The sequence below is a fragment of the Astatotilapia calliptera genome, chromosome 22, assembly GCF_900246225.1.
Source record: "Astatotilapia calliptera chromosome 22, fAstCal1.2, whole genome shotgun sequence".
Taxonomy (NCBI): Eukaryota; Metazoa; Chordata; class Actinopteri; order Cichliformes; family Cichlidae; genus Astatotilapia; species Astatotilapia calliptera.
In genome coordinates this window covers 26,339,730-26,354,900 of record NC_039322.1, presented here as the reverse complement: position 1 = coordinate 26,354,900, position 15,171 = coordinate 26,339,730, and the positions used below count along the sequence as shown (strand labels likewise).

At 42.0% G+C, this 15,171-nt stretch overlaps 2 protein-coding genes across 2 annotated transcripts; one reads left to right on the top strand and one right to left on the bottom strand.

The window, feature by feature from the left end:
* The first annotated feature begins 210 nt into the window (after positions 1-210).
* Positions 211-1,746, top strand: LOC113015422 (snake venom metalloprotease inhibitor 02A10-like). Its single transcript, XM_026157460.1, has 2 exons — positions 211-1,122; positions 1,258-1,746. Exons 1-2 carry the CDS (start codon positions 487-489, stop codon positions 1,567-1,569), a joined length of 948 nt encoding a protein of 315 aa, XP_026013245.1. The 5' UTR covers positions 211-486; the 3' UTR covers positions 1,570-1,746.
* A 4,947-nt stretch (positions 1,747-6,693) lies between these two features.
* Positions 6,694-15,152, bottom strand: LOC113015409 (uncharacterized). The gene has a single exon (XM_026157446.1). It carries the CDS (start codon positions 14,043-14,045, stop codon positions 7,962-7,964), a length of 6,084 nt encoding a protein of 2,027 aa, XP_026013231.1. The 5' UTR covers positions 14,046-15,152; the 3' UTR covers positions 6,694-7,961.
* Between the last annotated feature and the right edge of the window lie 19 nt (positions 15,153-15,171).

Here is a 15,171-nt window from a genome sequence, read left to right as displayed (position 1 = left end):
TAGACTACTTTTGGTTCTCACTGTATTACGGGACAAAGTGCGTCCCTTATTAGCTCAATACGGGACGTGTACTTTTGTTTCGAAATACGGGACGATTCCGTATTTTAAGGGACGGTTGGCAACCCTAATCATGGTTGCTAGGCAACCTGGGAAGCGCGACGGAGACTAGACTGTCCCATTTCACAAGCCTCTCACTTCCGCACGCACCATGCGTAGTGCGCGCACTTCAAGCGTGCCGACCCTGCCACAGCCTGAGAACCATCACAGACAACAGCGTCGGGGGCGGGGCTTAAGCTCGGACAGATCAAAGGCCTTTGCAACGTCACAACAAAGGCCTTTGCAACGTCACAACAAAGGTGCTTCGAAGGAGCCTCCAAATAGCATAAATAGAGCCTTGGCGACACTCTACACCAGTAAACTCCAAAGTCGGTCGGTCTAAAGTATCGCTGAGTCTAAAATACTGCTGAAAGTCAACCTTTATTAAATATGTCTCACGTTTATGCTAGAGCTAACGATCACGGTTCCCGTGCAAAGGTTCGCACAACTGAACAGCGTGCCCCCATTATTAAAATGCAACACAAGGATGTTGCACCTTGGGCACCACGCTTAGAGCGGTGGGACATAAATACAAATAAAAATTTACTCCCACCCCCCCCTCCTCTTCCGGTCAAACCACAGAAAAAACAGCGTGCCCCAATTATTAAAAAGCAACACAAGGATGTGGCACCTTGGGCACCACGCTTAGAGCGGTGGGACATAAATACAAATAAAAATTTACTCCCACCCCCCCCTCCTCTTCCGGTCAAACCACAGAAAACACAGCGTGCCCCCATTATTAAAATGCAACACAAGGATGTTGCACCTTGGGCACCACGCTTAGAGCGGTGGGACATAAATACAAATAAAAATTTACTTCCACCCCCCCCTCCTCTTACGGTCAAACCACAGAAAACACTGCGTGCCCCCATTATTAAAATGCAACACAAGGATGTTGCACCTTGGGCACCACGCTTAGAGCGGTGGGACATAAATGCGAATAAAAATTTACTCCCACACCCCCCTCCTCTTCCGGTTAAACCACAAAAACCACAGCGTGCCCCAATTATTAAAAAGCAACACAAGGATGTTGCACCTTGGGCACCACGCTTAGAGCGGTGGGACATAAATACAAATAAAAATTTACTCCCACCCCTCCCTCCTCTTCCGGTTAAACCACAGAAAACGCTGCGTGCCCCAATTATTAAAAAGCAACACAAGGATGTTGCACCTTGGGCACCACGCTTAGAGCGGTGGGACATAAATACAAATAAAAATTTACTCCCACACCCCCCTCCTCTTCCGGTTAAACCACAAAAACCACAGCGTGCCCCAATTATTAAAAAGCAACACAAGGATGTTGCACCTTGGGCACCACGCTTAGAGCGGTGGGACATAAATACAAATAAAAATTTACTCCCACACCCCCCTCCTCTTCCGGTTAACCCACAGAAAACACAGCGTGCCCCAATTATTAAAAAGCAACACAAGGATGTTGCACCTTGGGCACCACGCTTAGAGCGGTGGACATAAATACAAATAAAAATTTACTCCCACCCCTCCCTCCTCTTCCGGTTAAACCACAGAAAACGCTGCGTGCCCCCATTATTAAAAAACAACACAAGGATGTGGCACCTTGGGCACCACGCTTATTAGAGACATGGAAATATTAACAGCAGTAAAATACAGATAACACCCCCCCCCCCCAACCGGTAGCAGCAGATAGCCGCCCCTCCCTGAGCCTGGATCTGCTGGAGGTTTCTTCCTGTTCAAAGGGAGTTTTTCCTTCCCACTGTCGCCATGTGCTTGCTCATAGGGGATCATTTGATTGTTGGGGTTTTATATTCACAACTGTTGTTGTGAAAATATTCACAACAACAGTTATATTGCAAAGTCTTCACCATCCATCAGCCATTACAATACAAATAATAAAAATCTTGAAATACATAAAAATGTTGATGTTTGATTTTGTTTACTTTAGTTTTGTTTACTACTACGTGTCTGATAGTGATTGTCTGAGTAGATAAAACAGTGGTCCTGTACCACCAACATCATTATGGAGATGTGTGAGAATGACTGGGAGTCAGACTGGAGGACTACTGTGAAATCAGAAAAAGCAGAGTGGGGAGGTACTTCCTGTACATTGCTTCTCCAGCTGTGTAAATTACATTTTTCTCAGCAGCAACAGCTTTGGGGTTAGGAGAATACCAGGACCAGTCAGTGCACAATGACCAATTCATCAGCTGCATAACAGCAGCTGGAGCCTCACAGCTGGAGCGCACTGTACTGAGTGAAACATTTTCACACTTCACAAGAAATAAGGACAGAAAACTTTCACCTCATCATTCCCCAAACAAAAGGGTTTCATTTCCAGATGCCAGGAGGACTAAGATGCCACTAAAGGCAGAATAAAAGCAGCATGCATATGGCCCTTTTCCATTAGTACCTTCTAGGGGTGGGTTTTGATCATCAATTTTTCGATTAAAATCAATTCTAGCTTGCATAACATGATATTGATTCATTAAAACCCTGAATTGACTTTTAAATATAAATTCATTTTGCTCAAAATGCCAGAATATCAGGTTAAACCTTACAAAATTTCGACAACCACCCAACAGCTAAAACAGTAAATGAGAGCTGGTGCACGGATTCTGCACAAAGACGTTTCCTTGCTATCTGGGTAAACACTAGTGATGGGATTTCCGGCTCTTTTTAGAGAACCGGCTCTTTCAGTTCGGCTCACTAAAAAGAGAATCAGAATCAGAAAGGGTTTTATTGCCAAATGTTGAGCGGGTTTACAACATTAGGAAATTGCTGCGGTGCTTCAGTGCAAACATACTGTTATAAATTAAGCTTAAATAGACATGAAAATAAAAATGAGAATAAGAATTAAAAGTGCTAAGTAGATAGATATATACATGATATATACATGAGTGCAGGTGGTGATCAGTGCCAAACATGGAATGATGCAGTGAACACAGCGTAGGGTCATGTGTTAGGGGTGGGAACAGTCATACGGTTATTGTTCATGTGTTCAACAGCAGAGGGGAAGAAACTGTTCTTATGGCGAGAGGTTCTGGTGCGAATGGACCGGAGCCTCCTGCCTGAGGGGAGCAGCTCAAACAGACTGTGTCCAGGGTGAGAAGGGTCAGCTGTGATCCGAGCTGCACGCCCCAGTGTCCTGGAGGTGTACAGGTCCTGCAGAGATGGGAGTCTGCAGCCAATCACCTTCTCAGCAGAGCGCACAACACGCTGCAGTCTCTGTTTGTCCCTGATAGTGGCTCCAGCGTACCACACGGTGATGGAGGAGGTGAGGATGGACTCGATGATTGCAGTGTAGAATTGTATCATCATCCGTGTTGGCAGGGTGAATTTCTTCAGCTGCCTCAGGAAGTACATCCTCTGCTGGGCTTTCTTAATGACGGAGGTGATGGTGGGCTCCCACTTCAGGTCCTGGGTGATGGTGGTACCCAGGAAGCGGAATGAGTCCACAGAGGTGATGGGGGTGTCAGTCAGGATGATGGGGGGGAATGGAGCTGTGTGCTTCCTGAAGTCCACAATAATCTCCACTGTCTTCTGGGCATTCAGCACCAGGTTGTTGTGGCTGCACCAGGACACCAAACGTTCAACCTCCCTCCTGTAGGCAGACTCATCCCCGTCCGAGATGAGTCCAATAATGGTGGAGATGGCTCTTTCGGCTCCGAACCGGCTCTTCAGGTTGTTTTGTTGCTTTAATTAATTTATTATTAACAATAATATAAAATTATGCACAAAAGGAATTACTAAGGTAAAAAAAGTGTTTTTATTTATATATGTTTATATATAAATATATGCAGTGGCCCCTAGAGACAAAACACGTACAAACTCCAAAACACATTTCTAGCATGAACTGAACTTCCAAAACAGAGCTACCTAGATCACTTAAATTACACAATTGAAAGCATGAAAGCATATGTGTATTGTTTGTGTATTTATACACAAGCATTCATATATAGTCAAATAATGAAAAAATAAATAAATAAACACACCAAATCCGGTCGTTGGTACTTGCTGGCTTGTGTAGCCCCTAGCATCCTGGAGCATTTCTGTTGTGTTTTGTACGTGTTTTGAGTTTTTATGCGCTTCTGAGTTTGTACGTGCTTTGGAGTTTGTACGTGTTTTGGAGTTTGTACGTGCTTCAGGGTTCGTACACGATTTGTATGGCGTTATTTTTGTGCCACTATTCTGAGCGCACGTAAAAAACATTTGCAGGTGCAAGTGTTGCATTTTGAGGAGAAATTTATTTTGAGCGAAGAAAAGCTGAATTTGAGTGAACAAAATTCATTGCTGCATGCAAAAAATGTATATCCGTGTTTGCTATTATCCATATACACACGCACAATAGCAGCCCCTCTCGCTCAGTTTTTGCACTTGCGCTCGCTCGCAACGTGTCGCTCGCGCTCTCAACATTTCAGCCCGTGCGCGCTCAACTCGTTCTGTACACCGTTATATTTGTGCCACAAAACCAGCCAATCACAGACTTGGATGCAAAAAAAATCTGATTGGCTGTTTTCGTCTCCAACCAGCTCGAAATGACGAAATGCAATATCCCAGAATCCATTTCGTCCAAAACTCAAACGAGGCAGTGGCGGAGGAACACAGAGTGGCGGAGTTTGAAATATTACTCTTTGTGGGTCACAAAATAAACTTTTAAGATATTTTCATGCGAGAATGGTGCTGTGTAAACTTCTAATATCTGCTCGATTTATCAAGACATCACATATTTGCATAAGTGCTCTAACGTTTTTGGAGATGCCTGTTACCCACCAGCTGACCGAATACCTGGACTGGCCATTGGGCATTTACCCGGCATTTGCCCGGTGGGCCAATGGTGATTTTTCATTTTTATGTTAGTTTGTTTGTTTTTGTAATGGTATAAACAATGAAAGGTGGTGGATTAGCTAACTGGTAATAATCAACTCTGGGCTGGACCAATTACAATACATCCGTATTGAGGGGAAAAGACTTCAGCGAGAATAAAAAAGACACAAAGCTGGAGTTATTCTGTGTCTTAGCTGCCTCTTCTCTCCTCATTCTCCCTCCCTCTCCTGTTGCTACTTCAATCATGAAACTGATCAATGATCAGCTGATCGTCTCTCGTTTGTTTATCTCCCACTTTGCGCCAGAAACAGGAAACCAGCGGATGTTGCGCTAAACAACAACAGCAGCACGTTCAAAATTGATCAGCTGTTGTTAGAATTTATTTAAAATTAATTTCTAGTATCAGCTGATGTTTGCTGGAGCCACAGCTGTAAAGCTGGAAACATGAAGGTGATACAAATCATACATATATACCAACAAAACAGTGTACATCACTGTCACAACAGCGTTTGTTTTCGTTCAAAGGCTTTATGGTTTTTCCAATAATACCTGGTGGTGTAGTCGGTGATTTTTTTGTCAGTTCAGCCTTATATATTATGTTTAACCCGAGTTCCCACCCGGTCAGCTGGTGGGTAACAGGCATCTCCGAAAACGTTGGAGCACTTATGCAAATATGTGATGTCTTGATAAATCGAGCAGATATTTGAAGTTCACACAGCTACATTCTAACATGAAAATATCTTAAAAGTTTATTTTGTGTCCCAGAAAGAGTAATATTTCAAACTCCGCCACTCTGTGTTCTTCCGCCACTGCCTCGTTTGAGCTTTGGACGAAATGGATTCTGGGATATTGCATTTCGTCCTTTCGAGCTGATTGGAGACAAAAACAGCCAATCAGATTTTTTTGCATCCAAGTCTGTGATTGGCTGGTTTTGTGGCACAAATATAACGGTGTACAGAAAGAGTTGAGCGCGCACGGGCAGAAATGTTGAGAGCGTGAGCGACACATTGCGAGCGCAAATACAAAAACTGAGCGAGAGGGGCTGCTATTGTGCGTGTGTATATGGATAATAGCAAACACGGATATACATTTTTTGCATGCAGCAATGAATTTTGTTCACTCAAATTCAGCTTTTCTTCGCTCAAAATAAATTTCTCCTCAAAATGCAACACTTGCACCTGCAAACCTTTTTTACGTGCGCTCAGAATAGTGGCACAAAAATAACGCCATAGATTTGAAGTTTGTATGTGCTTTGTCTGTAGGGGCCACCATAAATATACTTTTATTTATTCACTCCACATAAAATGTAATAAATAAATCATATAATACTATATAACTATTTAAATTTTCAGCTTTTTCCTTTTACAAATTTAAAGTGAAACAACATAAAACACGGCAAACCACAACACAATTAAATATAAATTATAATATGAAAACAAAAAGAAGATGCATATTCTCTGTTATATGGACCTGCATGAATAAACTTTCTGAATCCTTTATCATCCGCAACTGAAAATAGTTGTGGATGGTTACTATTTTTTATTTTATTTTATTTTATTGATTAGCATTCAAATATCTCAATGAATACAGAACAAAGATCTACCACAAAGCAAGAAAGCATGAGACAAGGCTAATCAAAAGGTATTGGCTGAAGCATTTGCTTATTACGCCAACCCTTTTAACAAAACATCTTTTTGCATGCAGCTCCAACACGTTCTCACTCCCAACTCTTCAAACGTGTGACGCATGGTCAGGCCCCCTCTGCTGCACATATGGACGCGCAGGGTACCCCTCTCGCATCGGGAATGGACGTGAAGGGTCCTCCGATTGAAGAGATTGCCGCGGAAGTGGTTTTTGTCGGTATATTTAGACATTTTCCAAATCACATTGTAACGACCTATACTGAACACAATAAATTATATAATGCAGGCAACTATCTGAGAGAAAATTACTGCAGATAAAACTAATTACAGGCTGTTATTTGTGTATAGGTTCTTGCATTGACGGAGTGAGCGATGTATGCTGGGTAATGGCACAGCTAGCGATTGGGTGAATTTATTGCACCGGTTTTATAAACTGTTCTACAATCCTTTTGATATTTGGAAATCTGTCGATCATTCTGCTACAGCTGTAAGATATCTTCTCCAACTCCTCTGAATACATGCAGTCATTTTACCGTCTGCTTTGGCTAATCACGCTCTTACGTATTAAATTAAATTAAATGCCTAATAAAAAAGCTGTTCTTTTTTATTAGGCAAAAACATTTTCGGCAAAAAAACATTATGCAAAAACATTTTCGGTGCTGTTAAGGAATTCACAGCGACTCACTTGTTTATTTTTGAGAAAGTTTATTTTTTTTATCATATTAGATGAGCGGCAGTGACGTCAACGTACTCGATCGTACCACAGGTAAGTGCGAATCTGAATCTGTAGATTTTTTTAAAATTATTTTTCTTATTTAAAACCAAAAAGAAAAACCCGAAACAGTGAGCTCACAAAGCAGTTCCATGGGTTAAGATTAGCAATTTCGTGGAACAGCGAATGACTTAACATTTAATAGCATATATGTTACCACACCACATGTGCTGTAAGTTAGCTAAATTCATTTCTGTTAGCCTATCAAGTTAAGCTTATTGTAGAGGCTAAGCCTACGCTTGAAGCCACTGAGGTGGTCGTTAACGGGGATGACGCGATGTCACTGGTATGCATGAATTAAGTTCACAGTCCAATAAATCCAGCAGTATGTATCTTGTCCTTTTTGGTCTTTATTCCGTATCGACATAGCATAACAGCACAACGGTCACAAACTGTTTGCCTTCTCAATGACACACCTGACGCCGATTACGTGCGTCTACCTTAAATACCTTTACATTACATAATCAAAACAAAAAGGTGACCTCTAGTGACCACATAAGGTATTAACCCAAGAATGGCTCCTACACCCCGGCCCCTAATTGAAATGGCTATCAGACATGGCAATTCTAATCACAAAGAAAATAAGGAGCCACTAATACAGTCTACTTTAGACCTATACATTCACATAAATAAACATAAATAACACACTTTTAGATTACAGTCTCATGTAACAAGCAAAGTTTAGTTACAGGTCTTTCCAGAATATTAGTCTTTGTTTTTAAACGTGCAGATCGCACAAGTCCTTTTTTGTCACGAATGGCTTCCAGAACTCTTCCAAGTGGCCAGGAACCACGTGGTGCAGAAGAATCCATTATAATGACTATATCTCCAGGTTTTAGATTCTTCTTCTTTTGGTTCCATTTTTGTCTCTCCTGTAACAAAGGCAGGTATTCACGTATCCATCGTTTCCAAAAAAGATCTGAGATGTACTGAGCCTGTTTCCATCTTCTCTTCAGATACATATCCTGAGGGTCAAATAGTCCGGGTGGTAAAGATGGTTTTCCTTTCATCAGGAGGATGTGATTTGGTGTAAGTGGCTCTAGGTCTTTTGGATCATCAGAAAGCTTTGTGATGGGTCTGTCATTTAAAATTGCTTCAATTTCACATAGAACCGTATTTAATCCATCGTCGTCCAACTGTTGTTGCTGAAGAACGGATCTCAGAATCTTTCTGATCATACGAATTATCCGTTCCCAAATTCCACCATGATGTGATGCTCCAGGCGGATTAAAACTCCATCTTATTCCAATGTGTCGCAAAGCATCCGCTATTTGGGTATGTTTCAGCGATTCAAGAGCCTCCCTTAACTCTCTGTCTGCTCCGACAAAGTTGGTTCCATTGTCCGATTGGATGTGAGCGACTTGACCTCTTCGACTCACAAAACGGCGCAAAGCATTAATGCAGGCATCTTTGTTTAGAGAGCTAGCCACTTCCAAGTGCACTGCTCGGCTGGCTAAACAGGTGAAAATGACTCCATAGCGTTTAGCTGTACCTCGTCCTCTTTTTACTTCAATAGGTCCGAAGTAATCAACTCCGACATTGGTGAATGGTGGGTTATCTGGCAAAATTCTTTCCTTGGGTAAATCTGCCATCCTTTGCTCCAAGGCTTTTCCATGATATTTCCTGCAAAAATTACATTCTGCGATAACCTTCCTCACAGCTGAGTTGGCCTTTGTGATCCAGTATCTTCTCCTTAGTGTGGATAAGGTGTGGTTACGACCGCTATGACCAAGCTGTTGATGAATGTGCTTTAGGATGAGATTTGCTACATGTTGATCTTTTGCAAGAACAAGGGGATGCTTCGTTTCTTCTGGTAAGGAGCCCTTTGTCAGTCGTCCCCCAACTCTTAAGAGGCCTTCATCGTCAAGATAAGGATCTAATCTATAAATTGAGCTGTGCCTGCTCACAGAACTTTTCCCACTTGACAACGTAGCAATCTCCTCTCCAAATCGTTGTTGCTGGCAAAATCTAATAATGGCAAGCTCAGCTTTAAGAAGATCCTTTGAAGATAGTCTGTACAGCTGCGGTTTCTTTACTTTCTCCTTTGTAGTACTTTTACAAATTGGGTTATCTGAGTAAGGTTGCGGTCTTTTTTTCTTATCTCTCATTGAACGAAGGATTGCCTTCAGTCTAAGGAACCAAGCAACAGCAACCTTGAGCCTTCTCCAGTCTGAGAAGTACACCATCAATTGACATGTAGCATCAAGCAAGTCTTTTACCTGAGTAACATTTACTGTGGCCTCACCTTTGACTTCAGGGTCCTCTGGTTCTAAGGAGCATTCCATTAAATTGGTTGGCCAATCACTTTCTGGCTTCTGCAGAAAGCTTGGTCCTTCGATCCAGCGGCTGCTATGAACAACGTTCCCAGCCTTGAGCCCTCTTGTAGCATCATCTGCTGGATTTTCCTTTGAGCTTACATATCTCCATTGTGATTGTTTAGTTGCAGTTGTAATGAATGAGACTCTGTTTGCCACAAAGGTAAGGAATCGTTTATCCTCATTCATTATATATTTGAGTACGGATGTACTATCTGTCCAAAATATAGATTGCTCGAGTTTCATTCTCAACTGAGCCCTTAACATGAGATCCACTCGGACGGCAACTACAGCAGCTGTTAGTTCCAGACGTGGAATAGTGACAGGTTTTAGAGGTGTTACTCTTGCCTTGCCCATCAAGAATGCGACGTGGATGGATTTCCTATTATCTTGCATGCGCAGATATGACACGGTTCCATATCCAGATTCACCAGCATCTGAAAAATGGTGTAGCTGTGCATGTGAGAGAGGTCCAAACCCTCTTGGTTGTATACACCTTTTAACCTTGAAATGGGAAAGCCTTTGCAAATCACTGAGCCAACCTTTCCACCTTTGCAACATGGTTTGGGGTATTGGTTCATCCCATCCCAGTTTCCTTTTGCAAAGCTCCTGCTGCATTCCTTTGGCAGGCAGCAGGACTGGTGCAAGAAATCCCAATGGATCGTAAATGGAACTTGATATTGATAACATTCCACGCCTAGTACAGGATTTTTGAGGGATATCCATTTTGAAGTTGAATGTATCAGTTTCCACACACCACTGCAAGCCCAGAGCTCTTTCTACCGGAAGTTTGTCTCTGTCAAGATTTAATTCTTTCAAGTCTTTAGCCCTTTGCTCCTCAGAGATACTTTGCAACAGGGTGCGATTGTTACTGACCCACTTGGTCAGTGTAAATCCTCCCCTTTGACAGAGTGCTGAAAGATCTTTGACCAAATCAACAGCATCTGAGGTGGAGGCCACACTCTTTAAACAGTCGTCCACATAGAAGTTCTCTTTCAGCGTTACACATACCTTGTCTAGGAATTCAGTTTGATTGTCCTCAGCTGTTTTTCTCAAAGCGAAACTGGCGCAGCTTGGGGAAGATACTGCACCGAACAGATGAACAGTCATGCGAAACTCAATTATGTCCTTGCTCAGATCTCCATCTGGCCACCATAAAAAACGCAGAAAGTCTCTGTCCTCTTTGGCAACTTTAACTTGATAAAACATTGCCTTTATGTCACCCATAAATGCAACTGGATCCTGTCGAAATCTAAGCAAAACCCCAAGCAATGTGCTTGTGAGATTAGGACCTTGTAAGAGCTGCTTGTTTAATGATGTCCCCTGGAATGATGCCCCACAGTCAAATACAATTCTTATGGATCGTTTTCTGGGATGGTAAACTGCGTGATGAGGAATGTACCACTTCTTTCCATTTTCGCAAGACAGCTGCTGTGAAGGTATTTGCTCTGCATATCCATTACTTATCATCTCGTCCATAAAGGTTTTATATTCTTTATGCAACTGTTCATTGTTGAGAAGTTTTCGTTGTAGACTTTGCAATCTTTGTTTAACTATGGAAAAATTGTTTGGCATCTTTATGTTATCCTTTTTAAAAGGTAACTTCAAACAGTAGTGTCCATCTTCCATTGTTGCAGATTTTTCCATGATCTTCATGAACTTAAGGTCCTCCCTTGACAAACCCTTTTCCTCTGTAACCCTTTCATTAAAGTCATAGTTATATTGACTTTTCAACATCTCCTCCAGCTTACAAACAGATATCCTATTTACAACTGTTGGTGGGTGCTCGCTGTCCAAGTTGCTTTTACCATCTTCCATGGGCCCATTTATGACCCAGCCCAATGCTGTTCTTATAGCATATGGGCCATTCCCCTGGCTATGAATGACCTCCCATGGTTCCAATAACTTGGGAGCGTTGCATCCAATCAACAGGTCCACATTAGCCATTATGTGGGGAATTTGAACCTTTGACAGATATGGCCACCTGATCAGATCTTCTTCCTTTACGAAGTTATTCGTGGTGACAGGCATCCTTTCCTGTGTTAGAATTTCTGGAAGTTCATAGAAGGCATTGCTGCCTAAACCAGAAACTTCAAGACCAGTAAGTGAGTGGGCAGAGACGACCTTTTCTTGACCCATCGTTTGTAACAGGAATTGAGTTCTTTTGCCCACAAGATTTAGCTTTTGCATGAGGTGCTCTGAACAGAAGCTAGCTGAACTGCCAGGATCTAAAAAAGCATATGTCTGTATGACATTAGTACCTTTAACAGACTTTATTTGAACTGGCAGAATGGAAAGCAAACCGCTTTCTCTTCCGGCCCCTGTATGACCACAAGTTTTTACATTCTTTGAAGAGGAGGGCTCTCCATAGCATTCAGGGATTACACCATTGTTATCAATATGGAGGACAGTGGGATGACCTTTACCACACGTTCTACATATCAAACGCTTAGCACAGTCCTTGCTTATGTGCCCAGCACCTAAGCAACCAAAACACAGCCCTTTCTCCTTTAGAAAAAGCATTTTGTCTCTGTGCTTCTTCCGCTGAAACTGTTGACACTCCTCCAGTGTGTGTCGTTGAGTACAGCAGACACAAGATGGCTTTACTGTAAAGTCATGGCTTGTTGTAGTAATCAGCCTTTCCGTGCTGTAGGTTTTATTCATGTTCATGGGTGTGGCTGTAGCAGCAAAGCTGTTCCCTTTAATTTGTTTGATTGGTTGTGACTTCAGTCTGTTGTCAGCCTTTGAGACAGGGATTGTTGACGTTACATTCTGAATGTCCCCAAACAAAGGATCCGAAAGAATTTTCACCTGCCTTTCAATAAATGCAACCAAATCTTGAAACCGAGCTCTGTGTTTAGAGGTTTCCAATATATCATATGCAAACGCTCGCCATTTCTCTCTCATTTTATATGGCAACTTGCACAAAATGATTTTCATGTTCACTGGCATGTCCAGTTCCTGCATATGTTGCAATGTTTTCATGACATTACAACTCCCACATAAGAAAAGGGAATATGCTTGCAATGATTTCACATCTTCATTTTTAATTGCAGGCCAAGATAACGCCTTGTCAATGTAAGCAGTTGCAATCTTATATTCATTTCCGAAGTATTCTTTGAGCAGTTGCTTTGCTTGTATATAGCCTTGTCCTGCAGCCATATGTTGACAACTGCGTACCAGCTCTCTCGGCTGTCCTGTTGTAAACTGCTCCAAATAATACAAGCAGTCCCTCTTATTGGCCTTTTCTTCCACTCCTTGTTCAAACGCATTAATGAAAGAGATGTACTGAAGAGGATCACCATCGAATACAGGTATTTTCCTGGATGGTAATGACGATGCACGCTGATGCTGAACAAGGGTTGCAGTTATTTCGTTTTGTCTTTGTAAAATGGTACAAATGTCCTCCGACCGTCCTTCTGCCGCTGTAGGAATGGACCTGGGCGATGGAGGATCCACATTGTGAAATTGCGTTGTGATGACCGTTTGAGCTTGTGGCTCACTTTCAATTTCCGTTCCTGGCAGGATCATTGCAGATATGTTGCTTTCAGTCTGTACTATTTGCACTGCAGGTTTATCTTCATTGACTGGTGTACTAGGCTTGACTGTGGCTGAAACAGCTGTTTTCTTGGTTTCCCTTTCATAATATGAATTCATAGCATTGGACGATATGTTAGATATACTTTGAACTTCAGCAGCTTGGAGAACAGCTAACTTTGCAGAAGAGGCAGAAAGCAACGCTTCAAGCTCAAGCTGTTCACGTTTCCTCCTTAGCTTTAGCTCTTGCTCCTCCAAAGCATACTTCTCTTTTAGGACTGCCATACGAGCGAGTAATGCTGCCTTTTCTGCTTTTGCTTTGATTTTGGCAGAAGAAGTTGTGCTCACTTTACCACTAGATGAGCTTTTAGTGACTGAAGATTTACCAGCAACATTTGAAACACTGTCCTCTGGCTTAACACCATCATCGACACCATGATCACCCTTTAAATGTAAATGTTCGCAACCTGACAACCATTCTTTCACTTCATAAGTGAACTCATCATAATGCATTGTTTTTGCTTTAAACCATGTTTCATGCTTTTCTTTTTCATCATCTGGTAACAAACACATCAATGAACCATGAATTGTTTTTGCTTCATTACACAAACCAACAAAATCATTGAATGATGCTTGAACCATAGAAGTTTCATTTTTTTCCATTGAGACCCTTATACTCTCTTTTAAATTATTAGCTTTATTTAATTTAGCTTTTCTATCACGTTGCAGTCTGTCTAGTCTCTCTGCAAGTGCCTTAGCAGTCAATTTCACCACTCGTTTTTCCTTTTCTGGATGTGTCCCAGCCTTGCTGGCGTTGCTACTTTGCACAGCTGATTCTGCAGCAGGCTCCGGGGGCCTGTCAGCAGCTTTATTTGTGTCCATAGTTCAAATGTTCCAAAACTCAAATATTTATCAAGTATTGAGGGTTTATGCGCACATGCGAGTTTGTTTATAAATCAGTTTTATTTGGGTTGACCACCAATGCATTGGAATTACGTCTTCTTAAATAAGTGTGCACACTTTTATCAATGGCCATTTATTAGTAGCGCTACTCATACCTTTCGTTGGGCGCCGTACTGATTCCGATGAAGAATTCTGAGTCCTCTCCAACATCCACGGAACAATCGCCAAGCATTCCACGTCGTCAGCTGACAGACCGCTAGTCCAGCTGTCCGCTCCTCGTGAAACCTCCACGGTAACCTTTCCAAACGGCATTCAGCTCTCCGCGGCGATCGATCACTCAGACTTTAATTTTCCTGTTTGCGCCGAGTCTCCAAAACACCGCGGCGAAGTTGGCACAAACTTTCCCCAAAGAAAAAGAAGTTTGTGACTCTATTGTAGAGGCTAAGCCTACGCTTGAAGCCACTGAGGTGGTCGTTAACGGGGATGACGCGATGTCACTGGTATGCATGAATTAAGTTCACAGTCCAATAAATCCAGCAGTATGTATCTTGTCCTTTTTGGTCTTTATTCCGTATCGACATAGCATAACAGCACAACGGTCACAAACTGTTTGCCTTCTCAATGACACACCTGACGCCGATTACGTGCGTCTACCTTAAATACCTTTACATTACATAATCAAAACAAAAAGGTGACCTCTAGTGACCACATAAGGTATTAACCCAAGAATGGCTCCTACACTTATCATATATCATCATCCAGGGTACAGTGATAGAGAAGTGTGTGCTGACGTTTGCTGTTGTTGCCACTTTGTAAAGTTTGAGGGTTCTAATAAGGGTCAGTGTTGCCAGATTGGGTTGATGCTCAAATTGAAGATAGACGTTATCTATCAATCTAGCTCTCTCTTTATGGCTCTCTCTCTCATTCTGGCTCTCTCTCTCTCTCTCTCTCGATTTTAAACTTAATAACAGCATTACATAATCATTAAATAGCAGACCGATCATCTATGCTGCAAATGAAATACAAATGGACACTAAACAGGGTTTATCTAAATCGTTACAATAGGGTTTAATGTATATATTTATTTATAAGGTGCTTCTGAATT

Excerpts from the sequence above, each read along its gene's own strand:
- LOC113015422 (XM_026157460.1), top strand. The coding sequence starts at position 487 with ATGTCTCACGTTTATGCTAGAGCTAACGATCACGGTTCCCGTGCAAAG. Across the intron at positions 1,123-1,257 it reads TTATTAAAAAGCAACACAAG|GATGTTGCACCTTGGGCACC; the intron begins GATGTTGCACCT and ends AAGCAACACAAG.
- LOC113015409 (XM_026157446.1), bottom strand. The coding sequence starts at position 14,045 with ATGGACACAAATAAAGCTGCTGACAGGCCCCCGGAGCCTGCTGCAGAA.